Genomic DNA, 22410 nt, shown 5'->3' with positions numbered 1-22410 from the left:
CCACCAGATGGTGATCAGTTGACAGCTCTGGTCCTCTCTTCACCCAAGTGTCCGAGACACACGGCAGCAGATCAGACGATACAACCACAAAGACAATCATCGATCTTTGGCCTCGGGAGCTCTGGCTCCAAGTACACTTCTGAACATCTCTATGCTCAAACATGGTGTTTGTTATGGACAAACCATGACAAACCATGGTTGTAGGGATTGAACGGTGGATTGGTGCGGCAGCCGCAGCGTTGGGGGAATTGCGTCTGACTGTCATGTTGAAGAACGAGCTGAGCAGGAAGGCCAAGCTCTCGATTTACCGGCCCACGTACGTTCCGATCCTCACCTATGGTCATGAGCTCCGGGTAATGACTGTAAGAATGGGATCGCGGAAACAAGCAGCTGAAATGAGTTTCCTCCGCAGGGAGGCTGGGCTCAGCCGTAAAGAGAGGGTGAGGAGCGTCGAAAGGGGCCAGCTGAGGTGGTTTCAGCATCTGATCAGGAACTGGAAAGCGCTGCTGGAGAGAGGAACGTCCGGAATGCTCTGCTCCACCTGTTGCCCCCGCAACCCGGCCTCGGATAAGCAGACGAAAATGGATGGATACTATACTATAACTTATTTTTCATGATTTTGGATGACATGCTATACTATCACGGTTTTTCCATGACATTGGACGACATGCTATGCTGTGAAGTTTTTTGTCACGATTTTTGGACGACATGCTATACTAAGACGTTTTTCATGATATTTGATATCATGATAAAACGTCGGTCTGTGAAAAACAAATTCAAAAGAAAACACAGATGCAGTTTAGTTTTCATTTTAACGCAGTTTTATTGTAAATTGGGTTTCTTCGGTTTTACAGAAGCTTCTGTTTGAATCCACAGTAAAGCTCTGACATCCTCATCTCGAACCTTCCAGCAGACTGGTTACACCGGTGAACTCCAGTCTGGAGTCGCAGGTCTTCGCTGGTTAAACGTTCTAGAAAAACTAATCTAACACGAGTTTTTAGTGATCTGGATCAGCATCCGGCGGGAGCAGGGGTCAAAGTATTTTGAAGGATAATAAAAAGCGCCACCTTCAGTCACACTGTCATAAAGCATCGTAGTCGTCATCGTCCTCGTGCTTCCTCTTCAGCGACTCGCCGCCGCTCGAGTTCTGCGAGACCATGTTGGTGGTGATGAGGATGTTCTTGGAGCCAATCAGAGACGGATTGATGAGGACATTGGAGACAGCCGGCGTGGACGGGGTGGCTGTCGGGATGAGAAAAGCATTGAGGATTAAACTATGTTTCACTCTGTGTATTCACTAAATACTCAAAAGCAACGTTATAGTGGCTTTTGAAGGTTTTCCTCCACCTAAAAACACAAAAACATCTCACATTTTACAGAAGAGCTTCACATCTGAACTCCATTAAAACAATACTGACGACGGATGTACACAGAGACAGAGACATCCTCCTGTTCATACTGGAAATAAGCTACCATGATTTATCAGTCAGAGTTAAATCTGGGGCACAACCTGTTATGAGGAGCACTGTTTGTTATGAGGAGCACTGTTTGTTAGGAGGAGCACTGTTTGTTAGGAGGAGCACTGTTTGTTATGAGGAGCACTGTTTGTTAGGAGGAGCACTGTTTGTTATGAGGAGCACTGTTTTTTATGAGGAGCACTGTTTGTTAGGAGGAGCACTGTTTGTTAGGAGGAGCACTGTTTTTTATGAGGAGCACTGTTTTTTATGAGGAGCACTGTTTGTTAGAAGGAGCACTGTTTTTTATGAGGAGCACTGTTTGTTAGAAGGAGCACTGTTTTTTATGAGGAGCACTGTTTTTTATGAGGAGCACTGTTTGTTAGAAGGAGCACTGTTTTTTATGAGGAGCACTGTTTGTTAGGAGGAGCACTGTTTGTTAGAAGGAGCACTGTTTGGATTCCATATCTACTGTCTGTTCCAACCCCGTGTTCTCGTAAGGGTTAGGGTAAGGGTTTTTGTATCTTGTCTTTCAATAAATTAATTGATAAAATATATATATAAGGGGTGCAATTATCTTTTGCTTATTCCTGAAAATTGTCTAAAGACAATGTGTAGATAAACATCATTTATTGAATGTCAGATGATTTTAAAGTTTTAATAATTTACATTTTTAGTTTTAACCAGTTCTTTGTCGACTGTGTTTGTCTGACTTTATAAGAGTTTTGTTGGATTATGAATCTTTCTCATGTTTATTGAATTTAAATAAATCAAAATAAATACAGAATTAAATCACAATTAATTTATTTTACTGCTATAACAAAACCTGCACAACATAATATTCATATTATGATGAGATTATGATTCAAACTTAAACATTGCGGTTTGGTTTTGAGATAGATATATTATTTAAAACCATAAAACATAAAATAAAAAATATCACTTCACTTATTTTGATTTTTGTCCAAACAAAAGAAAAGATTTTTAAGGTTCCTGGTTGAATGAACACCAGCTTGCTGTTCTCCAACACGGATACAAACATAGTGGTTTCGGTGGTTGAATGCTGGTATGAAGTTGGTACCAGTTTGAATAGGTGACTGGGAGAAAACTGGTTCTTACTGGTTTTGGTGGTGGCTGTCTGAGAGGGCGGTGGGATCTGAACAGTGAACCTCTGTCCCGTCAGAGACACTGGAGCTCCAACTTTGGTGGTGACGGACTGGACAGACGGCGTCCCTGTGGCGAACAAACTGGTCAGAAATACTGGTCTCACAGACACAGAGCCGTCTCACAGACACAGAGCCGTCTCACAGACACAGAGCCGTCTCACAGACACAGAGCCGTCTCACAGACACAGAGCCGTCTCACAGACACAGACACAGAGCTGTCTCACAGACACAGACACAGAGCTGTCTCACAGACACAGAGCCGTCTCACAGACACAGACACAGAGCCGTCTCACAGACACAGAGCCGTCTCACAGACACAGAGCCGTCTCACAGACACAGAGCCGTCTCACAGACACAGACACAGAGCTGTCTCACAGACACAGACACAGAGCTGTCTCACAGACACAGAGCCGTCTCACAGACACAGACACAGAGCCGTCTCACAGACACAGAGCACAGATCTCACAGACACAGACAGAGCTGTCTCACAGACACAGAGACAGAGCGGTCTCACAGACACAGAGCTGTCTCACAGACACAGACACAGAGCTGTCTCACAGACACAGAGCCGTCTCACAGACACAGACACAGAGCCGTCTCACAGACACAGACACAGAGCCGTCTCACAGACACAGAGCCGTCTCACAGACACAGACACAGAGCTGTCTCACAGACACAGACACAGAGCTGTCTCACAGACACAGAGCCGTCTCACAGACACAGACACAGAGCTGTCTCACAGACACAGACACAGAGCTGTCTCACAGACACAGACACAGAGCCGTCTCACAGACACAGACACAGAGCCGTCTCACAGACACAGAGCTGTCCCACAGACACAGACCCGTCTCACAGACACAGACACAGAGCCGTCTCACAGACACAGACACAGAGCCGTCTCACAGACACAGACACAGAGCTGTCTCACAGACACAGACACAGAGCCGTCTCACAGACACAGAGCCGTCTCACAGACACAGAGCCGTCTCACAGACACAGACACAGAGCCGTCTCACAGACACAGAGCCGTCTCACAGACACAGACACAGAGCCGTCTCACAGACACAGAGCCGTCTCACAGACACAGACACAGAGCCGTCTCACAGACACAGAGCCGTCTCACAGACACAGACACAGAGCCGTCTCACAGACACAGACACAGAGCTGTCCCACAGACACAGACCCGTCTCACAGACACAGACACAGAGCTGTCTCACAGACACAGACACAGAGCCGTCTCACAGACACAGAGCCGTCTCACAGACACAGAGCCGTCTCACAGACACAGACACAGAGCTGTCTCACAGACACAGAGCCGTCTCACAGACACAGAGCTGTCTCACAGACACGGAGCCGTCTCACAAAATGACACAAAAACACAGAACTTTGGAAATTTACTTAAAAACAGATACTTCAGTGACCTCCTGAGTCCAAACACACTCACCGAGCGTCGGCGTGCTCGGCCTGCTGGTGACGGCGCCCACGCTGAGGCGAGGCACCGATATCCTGCTGGTAGACGACGACACCTGCGGGGAGACGAAGAGCGAGACGTGACGGGCGGTCAGAGGACGGGCGGAGCGCCACACCGATTGTTAAACGTCCGTACCTTCTTCTGGATGGACTTGAGTCTATAGTTGGGCGCCGTCAGACAGTAGCGGTCCGGAGGAAGTCGAGGTCCGGTGTACGGTTTGATCAGCGGGAGAGGAGTCTGGTTCTTCTGCCTCGCCACCTCCAACAGGAACTGAGCGCACAGCAGAGCAGGAAGTTACTGAATCAGATCAAAGGTCACACGCGTTTTAACCCAAACTTTTCCAGGACATTTCCAGGACTCTGAGTCAGATTTTAAAGACCAAACATTCTCTGAAACGACGGTCGATACTCCACATCGGTTCTGTTTCATCACTATGTAACAGCTTTTTAAAGTAGATTGTATTTTTAAGCAGTAATGAATTCAGAGCAGGATTTGAACTGAATATTTAAATATAACTTAGGGACTGTTAGCTATTTATGAGAGAGGAGGGGGTGGTGCAAGAAGGGGCGGGGATGTCAAATAATGTTTTACACTCTGGGGAGGGAGCGATGGGTTTTTTTTGGCTTTGGGGGAGGAGCAGACAACTTTAAATGGATTTTGGATTTACTTTCCTGCTCATTTTTAAAGAAATTGACATTTTCCTTAGATTTTCTGTGAATAATTTTTGGGGTATTTTGTTAATTTTAATTGCAATTTTTTGTGATTTTTTTTAAAAGCAAAAAGAGCCATTTTTGATCATTGAATTTTTTGGGTGATTTTTAAAGAACAAAATATGGTGCTTTTTTTCAACAGGTTTTTTTTTTGGTGATGTTAAATTTCCTTTAAAAGTTTTGATGATACTGAAAGAAAAAAATCCTGACTATTTTTTTTCTTTCAAATTTTTGGCTTTTTTTTTTGTCATCCATATGACCTCATCAAGTATGATTGGATTTTCACATTTCCGACAGTCTTTGAACACATCACGTGTGATTCTACAGATCTGAAAAACAAAATTCTCAGACTTTCCTAAAACTTTTGCAGGGCTGGAAACTGTGATCTGCACATTCCATGACTTTTCCAGGATTTCCATGACCATAACAATCATGTATTTAAACAGAATCATGCAAACAGCGACCTCCCGTGGTTGTCTGTGGGAGGGATTTAAAGGGTTAATGTCAACACGCTGAAACACGTTCGTCTGACACAAAAACTTACACTTAAAATGACGTTTTCACTGAAAAAACAGAGTAACCGTAGCGACAGGACGCCGAGCAGCTGTGACGGCTAACAGCTCAGAGAGTGAAGACGGGCGCAGACTTACGTCTCGTGGCGGCGGCGAGGTGAACGACTGGTCCATGCGGCACTGGATCGCCAGTTTGATGTCGTCGGCGTCCACGTTAGACTTCTTGGCGTGTGTGGCGTAGATTTTGGCGTCCTCGATGATGGTCGTCACGTATCCTGGGAGCAGAAATAAGAACCGTGAACCGCTTTGTTTGATTTTTTTCTTCAGAGAAACGACGCGGCGTCTGACGCGCCAACACGTCAGGACTCACTGTAGGTGAACTCCAACATCTGGTTGATGACGCGGGGCTCGTACTCGGTGATCCCCATGTCCTTCAGGATCTGGATCATCACCTGAGACACAGTTCAGATCCGTCAGACCACAAAAACACGACTCACTGCGGCTCAGAGGATTCACACGGAACCTCATCAAATAAAACAGCAGGATGTTTTTAAATGACCATCGAGATAAAGACTTTATGGATCCTTTGTTGACATTTACAAGCTCCACAGCATGAAGGCATATATCTATATATACTGTATATATCTATATATATTTATATATATATTCTAAAATAAGCTCCACCTTCACCATCTGCAACAGTGAGCTGATCAACACATCAGTGCTTTCATTATTCAAATAAATACATAAATAAAGTGTATGTCTGCAGGATGAGTACTTTTTCTTTTGGTACTTTAAGTAATTTTTTATGCTAATAATAAATGTTTTTATACCATAACTTTGAAAAAAGAATTTTGTCAAACAAAGCAAAGCAGAAGTAAGAAACCCAAATCAAAACCCAAAAAAGAGATCAGATGCAAGAACAAAATAATAAGAAAATAAAAGAGACGAAAACAATGATAAAAAAGTAATAAAAGCAGTTCTTAAAAAAAATGCAATAATAAGAACAGAAAAAACTACTACTAATAATAAATATTATTACTTTTACTATTACTACTACTACTGTTGTAAAAACAACCACAACAATATTATAAATGATAATAATAATAATGAGGATGAACACACAATAGGACGAATAAAAGCTGTAAAAACGAAATTATAATAACAATAGTAACAATAATAACAACAATCATATCAAGAATATATAAAGAAAATAATAATAACGATGAGGGCATAAAAAAAGAAAAAAGGTAAAAATGCAGCAACAATTATGATTATGATAATAATAATAACAATAATAATAATAATAATAATAATAGTAATAATAGTAATAATAATAACAATAATAATAACAATAATAATAATAATAATAATAGTAATGAGGATGAAGATTAAAAAATAAGAAAAACGGCATTTAAAAACAACGAAATAACGACAATAACAATAACAATATGAAGACGGTGAATATGAGGCAGAATTTAAAAAACTAAAAACGGGTCAAATACTGAACTTTGTGACGTCAGTCTGCAGCTGGAAAGTGTCCACATACTTTTGGCCACTGAATAATGATGCGCGTGCATGACTTTGACACACAGAAGGGAAACTAACATACAACATGTATGTTTATTTCCACACATGAACTCAGTGACCACGTTCACCGAAACACCAGCTAACGGCTAACGGCTATCAGCTAACAGCTAACAGCTAACTAACAGACCATTCACCGGACAAACACTCCGGGACAACGAGCTCGAAGCCCCGGTTACCGGAGACAGATCCGCCGTGACTCGGAGCAAAAACACCGACAAAAGTCGCGCTTTTTTCCCATAACCGAAGACTAACGGCTAGGCTAACGTGCTAGCTGCTGCCCGTAGTAGCGGACGGTGATCCGGTGCTAACGTTAGCCGACGAGCTAGCTGCCGTTTACAGGTTCAGAGAAACGAGTCGTTTGTCGACGTTAGCGGTGAGATTCAGACCGAAGCGCGTCCGGGGTCAGCTCTCGCCGGAGCTCGCAGGCAGACGGAGGGTAGAGCGGGTTAGCGGTCACTCACCTGAGCGTCTTTCGGGATCGTTTTCGGGGCAGACATTTCGATCCTCCCCGCAGCGGTTCAACTTCTTCTTCTACGGTTCAAGCTCCCAGCGGAGAGCAGAGCGCCGCTCTGCAGCGCGCCGCCGCCTGCTGGTCAGAGCCGACATTACACAACCGTTTAAAAACATGAAATAAAGATTTAAATGAGAACAAGATAAAAACATCAAACCCGGAGGAGGAGGAACACCTCCCAGTGTGCAAATACTCTCAAAACCATCAGCATCACTGTACACGTTAAGTACCAAAAGTAAAATATGATATCATTGTATTATAATACTGATACACTAAAGCATTCATCTGTTAAATGTTGCAGCTGGTAACGCTGGAGTTCATTTTAATGACTTTACATTACAAATGTGAGATTCCACTTTAAAGGATTTTGTATGCACATACACACACATATGTGTGTATATAATAGTTTTATATAATTAAACACATTTTTTTAATTAATTCCTTTATGTATTCATTTTTTCATTTATGTCCATATTTATATTTTTTAATATTATATTATTATTATTATTATTATTATTATTATTATATTTTGAGTAGAATTTGATTATAATAATGTCTTGTGTTTGGCTTGTTTGGACACAGAGACTTTGTTTGATGGTCCCTTTGAAATTCAGCAGACATTGTGATGCAAATGAGACAGGAGACAGAGAGACAGTGAGAGACAGAGAGACAGTGAGAGACAGAGAGAGAGCGACACTCAGAATGTCCCTTATTTCTGGGGTTCAAACCTGCTGCTGCCTATTTATCAGAGGAGGGAGGTGGCTGTTTTGTTTATTATTATTATTATTATTATTATTATTATTATTATTATACTTTTCCTCTGTGATAATTTCTGTTTTTACAGTTTCTGGCTATAATAAATCACCAAATATTAAAACAAATAAATACAAAAATAGGCAAATATATAGAGAGACAAAAAACGTCACAGAATTTTTAAAAATGATCAAAAGCTTTAAGAAAAAATTAACAAAAAAGATGAAAAAAACTTTAAATGAATAAAAAAACACACACACACACACACACACACACACACACACACACACACACACACACACACACACACACACACACACACACACACACACACACACACACACACACACAGAGAGTGAGAGAGAGAGAGAGATAAGGGTAATAAAAGTGAGCATGTGACCTCAGCAGGTTTTAACGGGCAGCTGATGTAGAGACACCTCAGACACACAGACAGACTGACAGGCACAGGACACAGGGGACTGACTGAGAGGACAGATCAGACAGTGGTGTGGACAGGTGAGGACAGCCAGGTGTGGTGTCAGACAGGTGGGGACAGAGGACAGGTATAGCTAGGTGTGAGACACAGAGGACAGGTGTGTTGTGGACAGGTGGACAGGCTGGATCCGCAGTATGCTGAGGGAGTCCCCTCACCTGGAAAGATGTACGTGAGCTACCTGCAGCTGGACAAGGATCCCGCCATGTACCCGCACCAACCCCCGGTGAGCCGCCACCTGGGCCTCAGCCCGCAGAGCTTCCCGGTCCCGGCGCCGCAGTACCCGGACTTCCCGTCCTACCACCACCACCACCATCACCACCCGGGCATCACCGCGGAGCCGCAGCAGGCGGGCCCGGCCGGCGGCGGCTGGAGCTCGCCCTACCCGGCGCCGCCTCCTCCGGCCCGGGACGACTGGTCCACCCATCACTACACCACCGCCGCCGCCGCCGCGGCCGCCGGGGGCCCCTCCGCCGCCTCCACCGTGCCCGGGGTGGTGGGGCCCCCGCTGGGCTTCAGCCCCCCGGAGTTCGCTGTACAGCCGCCGGCACTGCTGCCTGCCGCCCTCAACGCCTCCGCCGGCCAGCTGTCCCCCGGATCCCCGCAAAGGAGGAACCCGTTCGACTGGATCCGCCGCAGCTCCGCACCGCCCGCAAACCCCAGTAAGACCCGCACTGAGCCCCGCACCGACACCCGCAACTCCAGCTTTAATTTAACTTGTTTAACCCTCTAGGACCCCAATAATAGCCAAACAACAACAACAACAACAACAACAATAATAGTTATTATTAATATAATAGTACTAATTAATATAATAGTAATAATTAATATAATAATAATAATAATAATAATAATAATAATAATAATAATAATAGTTATTATTATTATTATTATTATTATTATTATTATTATTACTACTGTAAACTACACAGACAGGTCTAAGGCATCACAGTCCTGTGTCTGAGTGCGTATTTATCAAAACACTTGCAAAATGTCTTTTGAGGTGGGAGAAATTCAAAAGATCTTGATATTTGGGCTTCTAAAATTGGTTACAGTTCTTGAAGGCTCCCCCAATTAGAGAACAAACTCCACCTGCGAGAACAAAACAGGAGCACTTAATATAATAATAACAATAATATAAATATTATTATTATTATTATTATTATTATAACACGGAGAGAGGGCAACTTGACAAGACACGACTCCAAAATAACAAGTAATTATTAAATAGTTGAAAACTACCTGAAAAACGCAATTTAAAAAAGTCAATTATGTATATATTTCATTTTTCAGTTCATTTTCTTCGTCACATTTGAATAATTTCTTGCGGTCTTTGTTTTGGGCAACAAAAAAGGACGAAAATGAGAAAATGTCAACACTGACTTAAAAAAAAAAAATCTAATTCCGATCATGTTTCCGTAATATTTTTATATTGAGTTCAGTTTGTTTGTTTTAAAATCCTAACAATACTTTACTTTAAAAAAAACTCTGTAATCATGTCCAGGCCTTTCTTAAAAACGTTTTTTTTTTTTAAATAAAACACTCAGACTGTAACACTTCAACATTTGAATATAATCTGCGCTGAAAACCGTCTGATAACAGCGAGCCAGTCTTTGAGCTCTCATTAATAATCAATAATCGGCCCGATCAGCAGCTGCAGACAGACAGTCAACAAGTATTAACACGGTCCGAGAAAAATCAAAATTTTGATATTAAAACAAAAATAACAGAAAATAATGAGCAGATTTACAGGCCGAGCCTACATTAAATAAGCTATCAGAGGGGAAGAAACCGCCTCAAAACATACAGGATGATAATAATAATAATAATAATAATAATAATAATAATAATTCCCTCAGTTTGTATAAATCTCTGTAAAAACATTAATAATATTTTTTTTAAAAAGAAGAAACTTTCGCTCATGTTATAAACAGCAGGTCGGTCTTATCATTTGGTGTTTTTTTTTTTTTGTTTGTTTGTTTTAAAAAAGAAAGGAATTATAAGAGTATCTATACATTGTTTTATTTTTGGGGTCAAATGTGACAGAGTCTATCTTTTTAATAACTGCTGAAATAAAATCATTAAATAAAGTCAAAATCAGTTCTACAACTTTATTTTCAGATCAAAACCCCGATATTCACTTTCCTTTATTTCACCTGAAATTCTCCTTTAAAAAAAGAAAAGATATAAAAAAGATATATTTATTATTTTTTTGTGGATATTTGTTGCGTTTATTTATTTCCCAGTTAAACCTCTTTTGAGTTGATTTGAATGATGTTGAGAGAGTTTTCAGTGCAGATTTAAGCTCTTTTTTGAGGGGAAAACGGACTTTATGGATCAGTAGCTTAATAATTTCGCATTTAAGTAGGTGAACAGGGCAACACAAAATTAAGTAATAAATTATCTAATAAACTGGCATCGTCATGAAAAAAGCTGATTACTGACAGTTAGATAATTATTTTAAATATTACAAGTTTTCAGAGGTTTTATATAAATGATGCACAATCTAATAAAAAGGGCGCTTTGTTGCGTAAATTTTCAGAACAGAAATCGGAGCTAAATGTGAGTTTTGACTTCCCTTAAACAAAAAAAAAAACAAAAACAAAAAAAACAGGAAAATGATCCGAATAAATAATATGTGACACAGTTTTCTAATATTTCCCTTTAAATTATTATTATTATTAATAATAATCATAAAAATGGTTTTATTTTCTTTCCACCTTTTATCACTTCGATGCTCATCGCCTTTCATGTTTTTGAAGATTTTCGCGCCAGTTTCAAAGGTTGAAATAATACATGTAAAAGAATAAAGCACACAAAACAAACTGATGTCCATCAAGGTTTAAAAGGGTTAAAGCAACGTAATAATAATAATAATAATAATAATAATAATAATAATAATAATAATAATAATAATAATAATAATAAAATTAGGCCTTTGTCGCGCTTTTTTTTAAAAAAAAAAGAAAACTGTAAATCGCAATACCTGACGTGAAAACCGGCGTGTGTGTCGCCTTTAAAAAAGTTAAGTTGAAAAAAGTGTGTGTGTGTGTGTGTGTGTGTGTGTGTGTATGTGGTTCCCACGCGGGAACCGTCTGGTCTCGTGGCGGATGAAACGTGTGAACCGGTTCTGAGGCGGTTTGATGCCGTTGTGATGGAAATGTCCCTCGCCGGAGGACATGCGAGTCTTTGTCCCCAGCTTGTCTGTGGGCGGAGAGGACAAGAGGACAGTCAACACTTTGAAGTGTGACCACAGTGTGTGCGTGTGCGTGTGCGCGCACAAATCGAATGAATTTTAGTTGGTTGATTTTGCAGCAGGGGGCCGAGGGCTTATTATTATTATTATTATTATTATTATTATTATTATTATTATTATTATTATTATTATTATTGTTGTTGTTGTTGTTGTTGTTGTTATTGTTATATTATTATTATTGATATTATTATTGTTGTTGTTGTTGTTATTATTGTTATTATTATTATTATTGATATTATTGTTGTTATTATTATTATTGTTGTTGTTGTTGTTGTTGTTATGAAGAAGCTCTTTTTTAATGCTTTTCTTTTTACTTTTAAGGAATCTGGCACCTTATTTTCATTTTGTTCTTTCCAGAGTAATGATGAATTAGATGTTAAAAACATTAAGGGACTGTTCTTTATTTATTGGGGGTCCCACGTGATGAGTTCAAGAACCATCTGAAATTTTAAAATCCAATTTCTAGTTTCTGGCTCATTTAGTGTTGGCAGAGAGACATGGAGACAGCAATTGTCTCTATGTCTCTCTGCAGAGACACTTAACATGTCCGTCTCTCTGCAGAGACAGACTGAAGTGCTGTGTGATTTACGTCCTTCATTAGCGTCTCGTGTCTCTCGTCTCGTTATCTGCAGACGGAGAGTCAAACTGTTGGTTTTTACTTTGAGACAAATGAAGCAGAAAGTTGGGACAGATGTCCCCTGATCAGAGGATGGACACTGTGTGTGTTTAAAGACACATAAGTGTGTGTTTAGTGTTAATACTGAATCAGAGCGTGTTAAAGAGCGCTGACGGCTATTTCATTTACTGACCCCTCACTGTCTCACTGTCTCACCGTCCCACTGTCTCACTGTCTCACCGTCCCACTGTCTCACCGTCTCACTGTCCCACTATCTCATTGTCTCACTGTCCCACTGTCTTACCGTCCCACTATCTCACTGTCTCACCATCCCACTGTCAGACTGTCTATATCTCACTGTCTCACAGTCTCATGGTACCTGTGTCCCACTGTCTCTGTCGTCTCTGTCTCACTGTCCCACTGTCTCTGTCTCTTTTTGTCTGTTTCTCTGTCTCTGTCGTCTCTGTCTCACTGTCCCACTGAACACTAAATCATGTCAGACTGAATAATGAAGCAAAAAAAGACACTGATTTCACAAAACTGTTGTTTTTGAGTAAAAAAATGAACAAAAAGAAAACTGCCCCCTCCCAAAGAAAAAAAAATCACCAAAGATTTGTACAAAAAAAGAAAGAAAAAAGCCAAAAGTCTACAAAAAGTTTAACAAATATACATAAATAAATAAATAAAACGGCTGAATTTAAAGTTGACTTCAGTGTGGACAGCGGGGACAGTTTAAGAGTAACACATCAACACTGAGACCAGAAATGAAGAAAAGCAGATATGAGTCCAGTTTATGCAAATCCTGCCGCAGCCGCTCGTCTATTTGAATACAGGAGACACGAAAGAGGACGCGCGGGCCATCCGTCCCGCTGTACTCGGGACACTTTATGGGACCGCTTTATAACACGCCATAGAAAATACTACCAGTCCCACACTTCATTCAGGTTTCTGCGGAGCGGTGCGGGTGTGATTTTATGCGTCACAAAGACTTTCCAAAAATAAAACCTTAAAAAAAACCCCAAAAACTCCAGCATGGATTAAACTGTGTGCCATAAAACTTCAAATAAGATGACACACTCTGACAAATAAAGACTTGTCTCTATTAGACGCTCGCTCTGGTTACCACGGTTACCATGCAGTGTTTTGGATGTATAAAGCAGGCTTGTTGGCGACCTGCTGCAGATAGCGTCAGTTAGCTGCTCAGATCACACTCACAAACGTGTTTATATGTTTAAACTTTTGTCAACATGCACAAACTGCACACAGTGTTGATTCAGTTAATCCGACTGAAACCAGAGAACCAAAGAAGAAGAGGACGGATTATCAGTCAACAAAAGAGACGAACGGGAGAGATTAGCAGATTATTTTAAAACAAAGAAAAAATGTCCAGCGAACTATATTCATAATTATATATTTGAAATTATTTTACAGAGTTACTGTAACTTAAAGCTTCAGCTTCAGGTCTTTTTTTGCTTTGTAACTTTTATTTTTTTTTTGGGTACATTTTCAGGTAATTCTCACAGATTTCTCGCTATCCTCAGGCTCATTTCTTCATTTGTTGCTCGTTATCTTCTTCCCATAGTTTTGAAAAATAAATGAACCCAGTTTGCCTAGGTCTCAAAGGGTTAAATAAATCATTTGATTTTATTTACAGTCTTTGTTATGCAACAGTTTTGTGTGAAAGGAAAAAAAAGCGCGTCCCAAACATGAGCCTGTTGAGTTCAGTCATCTAAAGTTTTAAGTTTTAAGCCCTGCTCTTAATTTCATTTGACAGAGTTTACCGAAGATCACTTTACCAAACTCAACGTGCGCCCTAAAAATCACAGGCCTGGTCGTATCGGTTATTCTATGGATTATATGGATTTTTTAAACTGTTAAAGTTAAATAATGTTATTTTTTAGATTCTGGGAACTTTGTTTATCTAAGCGAAACACCGTCTGAGTTTTCAGCGAGTCCTTCGGTCACCTGCAGGGGGCAGCAGCCTGCGAAACACACAGATTGAAGCTTCATAGATTCGACTTTCTTTAATTCTTCAATTCTACAATTTCATTTAGCAGACGCTTTTATCCAAAGCGACGTACAACACAAGCAAGAATTTAGCCTTAAGGAAAAAACCCTTAGTAAGTGCAAAAAGTGCTTCAGGTGTGATTGGTCACAGGTATTGCCGTCTAGTGGCAGAAGAAGTGCCGCACAGATTCAACAATCTCAGTATCACTACTTACGATGACAGCCAACATACAACATCACACAACTTTGTCAGTGCTAGATAATCAATAGCTGCTTTCATGTTTCTGTGTTTAACAGACGGAAAGACACGGACTAAAGACAAGTACCGGGTGGTTTACACCGACCACCAGCGCCTGGAGCTGGAGAAAGAATTTCACTACAGCAAATACATCACCATCAGGAGGAAGGCGGAGCTCGCCACGACGCTCGGCCTGTCAGAGAGACAGGTACATCCACACACAGACGCTGCTGGGATGATTTACTGAGTTTTTATTAACAATTAGCATTGTTCCACGTTTCTCAACCAAAACAAATCCCCAAACAATGTGTCTGTCCTTCTCTCAACACTTCCTGTCAACACGTCAATAAGATCCTAAAACAGCTGCTCAGCACAAAAAACGGCCAAACATCGAAAAACAACTTCTGGATTCTTCACCTGATCCCATGGGGAAATGTCCTAATATCTGAGAAATGCCCAAAAACCCTACAAATGTCCTAAAATGCGACAAATGTCCTACAGTCCTAAAAAAGTCCTAAAATCCCCAAACATTCCAAAATCTGACAAACCTATTGAAATGTTCTAATATCCCAGAAACATCCTAAAATCATTCTGCCAAAGTTACCCTTGAGCAAAGCAAGTTCAGTATCCCTGCCATGGGGGCTCACTCTTTTGAAAAAAAAAAAAAAAAATCTTGTGCACTTGTGCCTTCATGTCTTTTTGTGTCCCCTTATTAAATTCAGAGGTTTTGGCAGGTCCATGAACGCAACATTTTCTTCCTGTCTAAATGTGATGTTTTTCTACACTTTACCATCCTAATAATCCAAAATCCTGACCATCCGTGCCAGCACAGAAGGACACCGAGAGCGTAATATGCAGACACAGAAGGATACCGAGAGCGTAATATGCAGACACAGAAGGATACCGAGAGCGTAATATGCAGACGCAGAAGGATACAGAGAGCGTAATATGCAGACGCAGAAGGATACCGAGAGCGTAATATGTAGACACAGAAGGATACCAAGAGCGTAATATGTAGACGCAGAAGTCCACTGCAAAGCGGCAACATGTGATGACTTGAGATGAAAACGTGTTAGAATATCACGCCGTTCTCCCACCTCACTGTATAAAAGGTCCGATCACAGAATCGGGGGCCAGAGTCGTGTCAGTGTCGTCTTTGAGCCAGTAAAGACAGTAGTAACACTGCAGAATCAAGGTCTGTTTAAAAGGGACAGCTGGCAGAACGGGACCATGTGGGCGGGATGTTTCGACATGTGTTGTGTGTGTGACCCACCACAAGAGATTTAAAAAGCGATCGTTAGCAGCTGACTCAAAAAGAAGAACAGCGGCCGTAAATGTCCACGCAAAATGAAAACAGTGAGCTCCAGCAGCTCCTGACCCTCCAATCAGAGGACGAGATCAGCCGCCAGAGAACAGGGACGATCAATGACTGTTATTGACATGTGATGTCATTGTTATTGTTTACAAACAGCTGCTGACACGTATGTTACATGTCACACTAGAGAAACACGCTATTGTGTTAAACCTCTTTAGTTTCCATGGTGCCGGCATGTTGGCTAAACTCACACTCTGTAGACATGTGATGCTGCCGTCTGATTGGTTCAGTAAAGACGGGACACCAGAGACAGTCTGCAGAGACGCTCTGTGGGAAAACGGTTATTGTTCTTATGTCAGTATTCATATATTATGTCATGGATCAAACAGAAATAAAAACACGTCCTCTTCTTCTGCTGCAGGTGAAGATCTGGTTCCAGAACCGCCGGGCGAAGGAGCGCAAGATCAACAAGAAGAAGCTCCAGCAGCCGGCCTCCTCCACGACCACGCCCACGCCTCCCACCGGGAGCAACGGCAGCACAGGAGGCGGCGGCGGCCTGCACGGAAACGGCGGGAACAGCGTCGCCATGGTGACAAGCAGCAGTGGCAGCAACGGGTTGGTGTCTCCCTCCTCGCTGTCTCTGAACATCAAAGAGGAGTACTGAGGGAAAAATAAGAGGTTTCATGGACGCTGAAGGCGGGGAGTCTGGACGAAACGTACTCCCCCACAAACTGAAAAAACTTTTCGCTTCACATCCTCCTGCCCAGTTTCAGCCGTTCTCTCGGAGAGACGCCACCAGCAGCAGCTGCTCTGCCATCAGACTGTTGCTGATTGTTGTGATCAGATGTTTGGCGGCCGGCTGTCGGTCCGGCTGCACGTTAACTGTCAGACTCTGTAGTGCAACGAGGCGCTGCACACTTTCTGCAGAACTTTATCTGAAATTCTAGCTGAGATCCCAAAGTTCCCCAATGATATTGAGAATTTCCATCTGATGGAAAGACACAATGTCGTTTAGCTTCAGTGAAGAGCTGCAGCCAGCAGGAGATACTGTCAGACAGTTGGTTTTTACGCTAAAGCTACTTAAAATAACGGAGATTTTCAGGCTGAATCCAGTTTCCAGATGTTTGTTTTTCACTTGATGATGATGCATTTTTGAAAGATTTGTCCTGTTTCTTTAAGAAGTGTTTCCTCAGGTCATAGAGGAAAATAAAGTCACGTGACAGTAGCAGGTTTATGTTTCTGTGTATGAACATCTGTAACTGCAGAACATGTGACCAGGAAACACAAAAAATGATCCCAAAGGAACACAAAACTATGAAGATGCAAAACAACCCCACAAAACACAAAATGACCCTAAAGAGACATAAAACAACCCCAAAGAGATGCAAAATTACCACAAAGAAAGGCAAGCCGACCCCAAAGCGACATAAAACCACCCCAAGATGCAAAGTGACTTCAAAGAGACCCAAAACGCCCGCAGAGATGTAAAATGATCCTAAAGCGACATAAAACAACCCAAAAGAGAAACAATATGACTGCAAAGGGACAAAAAAACAACATCATAGAGACACAAAACATCCCCAACAAAATGTGAAGAGACCCAAAGAGACATAAAATGACTCCAAAGAGACACACACCGACCTAAGAGAGACATGAAATGACCCCAAAGAGATGGGCAATGACCCCAAACAGACCCAAAACGACGGCAGAGACATGTGAGATGTTTCATATAAAACAAAATCTGTTTCTATGCAAATGATACCGTGTTGTACAGCTGGATGGATCCAACAAACCCCAGACTTTCATACAGGAGTCCGGTGTTCTCGTAATGCGCAGACACAGAGGGCGACATGTGATGACTTGGGAATGACACTTTTGCTTCAGCCAGGCTTGAAAGCAGGATTTTTGGAATATTTTGTGTGGTATTTTTACTTCAGTGAAGGGTGTGAATACTTCTGTCAGGCTCAGCGGGTTTTGTTTCCTGTTCAAACACGCTGAATGTTTGTAAACAATGGTGATGTCATCAGTGGACATGGGTTATCATGGGTCTGTTTTCTGAAATGTAATTTTTTTAACAATGTAAAACATTTGTATCTGGTTTAACCATACGTTCCCCCGCTGCCTTAATTTAATGCATATTAAAGATAAACAGGAAGTTTCCATCGTGTGTTTTCTTTAAAGTGTCTCTCCAGCTTAACCCTTTGAAACCTGGACTGGTATCACTTTTTTTAGTTGGGCTCAAACACCTTTCGCAGGCAATTTGCAACCTGGAGCAAATTGCTTTTGGGGGGGGGTAATGTAACTTGGTAGGAAATGTTATGTTTTTATCAAAGAAAATATTCTGCTTCAGTCTGTTTTTGATGGTATTTATATTTAAAAAGTAACTTTTTCACCGCCTGCACTCTCAAACAGCACCATACATTATGTTAATTAATAAAAAATTAGCAGGGCTGCCAAATGATTTATTTTTTAAAATTGCGATTAATAGCAGAATTTCAAGTGTTGATTGCACTTCATCAACTTTTTTAATCACATTTTCAGTTCCATGATTTTGCATTTCAAAACAGTGTTGAAGTCCATATTGATGAGGTGAAGCAATTCTTTGCGGATTCTCGATTAGGAATCAGATGACAGCAAAAAAAACTGCCTGTGACCGTCATAAAGTGGGCATGTCCGTTAAAAGGAGACTCACGAGGTGTGCTGAACCCATTTTCATTCAGGTATCTGGAGGCCAGAGCTCAAGGGACCCGGGGAAATGGCCATGCCTTTTTTCCTTTGCCAAAATTTAGCCTATATTTGGAGCATTATTTTCCTGAGAAAATAACATGACTGGTGCCGCTGGATTCCTCGGCTCATCACTGGAGTTACAATTCATTCTGGTACAGTCTTTTAAAAATAAAGCATTTTGGACGGACATTAATCGCATCACAGTTAACGCTGACAGCCCTAAAAATAAATCAGTAGTGCACCAGGCTTTGATGCTAATTTTTAAAGTGGCTAAAAAAGCGGTACTGCAGTTTCCGGGGTCCGTCACGTGATGCCAAGATAGTTTTCCATACAATTACATTGGGAAATATATTCGACTATAAAAAACCGATCCCTTCAGTCTGACAGCATTTAGAAATTCTAGAAGATCTGCAGAATTAAATCATTTTATTCCCTATTAAGCAACCGGAGCGCGAAACAGGAAGTCGGTGCTCGGCTGGAAGTTTGCCGCTCGGCGGCGCTCAGCTGAGCTCCGTGCTGCAGAGGAAACGCCGTGCATCTGAGCACTTTTTACACAGGGCGGTTTAGTTAAGTCATTTTTGCTTCGTGTGCGACTGAGCAGCCTTCATAGGAATAAACACGGCCCCCCCATCTACACTGTATCCAGGTCTCCTAATACATCCAGGATTTAACCCTATAAATCTCTCAGCCTGCAGAAACATTTTCTCAAGTTGTTTTAGGCTAAACAAACAAAGAAAAGACAAAGAGGAAAAAAAAGAAACAGAAAAAACAAGCAACACACACACACACACACACATGCGCACACACACACTTGATGCAGCAGTTGAGGTGTGGTGTTCAAAGGGCGAAGAGGAGCGCTGGGCAAACAGAGCTCAGGATCCTGCTATCTGCTGCTCTGTGCAGGTGTGTGTGTGTGTGTGTGTGTGTGTGTGTTCATGTATTCTCACTCAGACCTTTGTCCTTCTGAGTCCATTTTGCCTCCAACAACAGTGATATCTGCACCCTGATAGAGACTATCAGCAGTGTGAGTGTCGGATGATCACTGCGTCGGCGGCCATCTTGAACTTGAGGGCTGAAAAAAACGTCATCCAGAAGCAAAATTAAACACGTTCAGAAAAGGCCGCTCGCCTCCGAGGCTCAGATGGCACTTCCTTCTCCTTATGCTTGAGACACACTGCATCTTTGTCAGCTAACGTCTGCGTCTGCATGTTACGCTCTAGGTATCCTTCTGCGTCTGCATGTTACGCTCTTGGTATCCTTCTGCGTCTGCGGTTGACGTTTCAGGATGCTGCTACTGTGACGTCAACACGAGCACACGGTTGTTTATCATCGTTCATGTTTCATCACTTCCTCCCTGGGTTTGCCTCCTATTTTTGTGCCAGCTATTTCAACAATTATATTTCAATAAATATTTGATAATTTTATAGCTGCAATTTTGCACAAATTTCCACAAAGAGATTTTTCATGATAAGGTGGGATATGTGGATAACATTAATTTATTTGTTCCTGGGGACTATGGGCAGAAAGTAGCAGCTTTGCTAAAACCTGGTACAGAGCATCTCTCCTTGTCTAATGTAAGGTTAATGTTTAATTGTGCATTGTCCCTGTCTAAAAAAATACATTTAAACAGAGTCTGAGTCTGAAATGTTTGAAAAACTCCAGGCAAAACGAGCAAGAAAAAAAAAATCTTAATGATTTAAGATCATTAAGGCTGCCTCTTAGGAAAGTTGGTGCGTGACAGTGTGTGGGAACCTTGACTATATTAACACGGCTGAACCTTCACAAGTGAAGATGATTTGAGGACAAACCTTTTGTGCAAAGAAGCCAAATCAGAGCTATTTTCTTTGGATTCTGTATATTTTTGTGCGATGTGGTCGGAGCGGTCCAGCTCGAGCTCAGAGTTCAGTCGAGGTAGAGAAGAGGGATAAAGTCAAGTTTACCAGAGGAAGGTCCATAACAGCATTATTTATGTAGTTCAGCAGAGACGCTCACAAACCCACTTCATTCACTTTTGATAAGCTGCAATAAGTTATATAAAGAGGAGCGGTGGCAGTGTGCCAAAACCATAAAAATAAAGGCAAACGTGTTCGAAAACCAGGACGCAAACTGAAACCATCAGAGGTTCACTCAACTGCTCAACTCAAGTCACTTTTATTTTTATAGCCCAATATCACGATTATTATATTTGCCTCAAAGGGCTTTAAAATCTGCGCGGCAGATCTTCAGACCCTGACCGATTAAAATTTGCAGGGAAGTAAATGTATCCTTGTCTTTTCTCTCGTTTGTTGTTAGGTGCGTAATTACTATTTTGATGAAGTCAACAAGCTCGCCCTGTCCTTTTTAACACTGTGGGACAAAGACATCACTGCTCGTGTTGTCCCCCACATTTTGAATGTTGCAACGCTATCAAGCTCGCTAAACTCCGGTTAGAGCGTCGGCTCAGACGGCGTTTTTTTTCACTCTTTATGTAAATAATTATGCACGAGTCTGAAAATGAAATTTCAGTGGAAGTAAATGATTTTGAAATGACGATGAGATTATTTTCCCCATCAGCCGTTATTATAAATGCGTCTGTAAAACTGCCGACACGCCTTTAACTTCGACGCACACCGGTGAAGTCAATTTAGAAGCTAGAAAACTTTATCGGCATTATGCCAGACGAGCAGCTCCTCTGGACAGAATAGGTGCCATCTTTTACCGCCACGATTCACGTTGGCATTTTCCGAGCGCGTTAGCCTTTAGCTGCAGATCATCAGCTAGCCTGCGAGTCGTCACCGTCATCAAGTTTCTATAATATTTCTAAATTATCACAAAAATATTTTTGCATAGACACGGATGAACTTTGCCTGTTCGCATATTGTTTTGAGCGAGCTTTGAAATGAAATCAAGACTTGTGTTCGTTTTTTAATGCTGTGCATTTTAATACTACTTTGTTATGCTGACATTACTCTTTTTATGCTACTCTCATCATTACTGTTTTATGCAGATGTTACTGTTAAAAAACGCTCATGTTTTTTTATTTTAATGCCGTCATTACTCTCTTCCATGCTTATGTTTTTAAACGCTAACAGTACTCTGTAAATGCTAAAAGTACTCTTTTTATGTCAATGTAACGTTTTAATGGTGTAATTGCTTTCTTTTAAGTTGATGTTACTGTCTTTTATGTTAACGTTACTCCTTTTTTAATGCTTTTATTACTCTTTTTTACAGTATCATTACTTTCTAATATGCTATTGATACTCTTTTTTATTAGGTGTCATTACTGTAGTAAACATTACTCTTTCTCGATGCTATCATCTCTCTCTAGTTACTCTCTTATGCTTAAATTACTATTTTTTAACAGTATCATTGCTCTACTACATGACTCTCTTTTATGCTCATGTTGCTATTTTTAATGCTACTGTTTCACTTTTTTAATTACTTTTTTGTGCCGTTTTTACTCCTCTTTAATGGTATCATTACTCCCCTGTGCTGGCATTACGCTTTTATTTTTAATTCATCGGGTTACTGATTTCACATAAATGTAAGTTATTCACTTAAATTTAAACATTTTAATCATTTTGGGTGCATTTCAACTGAAATTTCACCTCG

General features: G+C 41.2%; 2 protein-coding genes across 2 annotated transcripts; one reads left to right on the top strand and one right to left on the bottom strand.

Moving 5' to 3' along the window:
- Positions 1-798: 798 nt before the first annotated feature.
- Positions 799-7495, bottom strand: taf9 (TAF9 RNA polymerase II, TATA box binding protein (TBP)-associated factor). Its single transcript, XM_088088612.1, has 7 exons — positions 7365-7495; positions 5684-5765; positions 5452-5588; positions 4227-4361; positions 4065-4146; positions 2574-2687; positions 799-1242 (listed from the first exon to the last, which is right to left on the bottom strand). The coding sequence occupies exons 1-7, from the start codon at positions 7398-7400 to the stop codon at positions 1082-1084; spliced, it is 747 nt and encodes a 248-aa protein (XP_087944738.1). The 5' UTR covers positions 7401-7495; the 3' UTR covers positions 799-1081.
- Positions 7496-8602: 1107 nt separating this feature from the next.
- Positions 8603-18252, top strand: cdx1b (caudal type homeobox 1 b). Its single transcript, XM_088088829.1, has 3 exons — positions 8603-9322; positions 14837-14985; positions 16514-18252. Exons 1-3 carry the CDS (start codon positions 8827-8829, stop codon positions 16754-16756), a joined length of 888 nt encoding a protein of 295 aa, XP_087944955.1. The 5' UTR covers positions 8603-8826; the 3' UTR covers positions 16757-18252.
- The last annotated feature ends 4158 nt before the right edge of the window (positions 18253-22410 follow it).

The sequence above is a fragment of the Plectropomus leopardus genome, chromosome 15 (genome assembly GCF_026936395.1).
Source record: "Plectropomus leopardus strain MGB_pleo_1.0 chromosome 15, ASM2693639v1, whole genome shotgun sequence".
NCBI lineage: Eukaryota > Metazoa > Chordata > Actinopteri > Perciformes > Serranidae > Plectropomus > Plectropomus leopardus.
The sequence above is the reverse complement of the archived record's forward strand: the minus strand, read 5'-3'. Positions and strand labels throughout refer to the sequence as shown.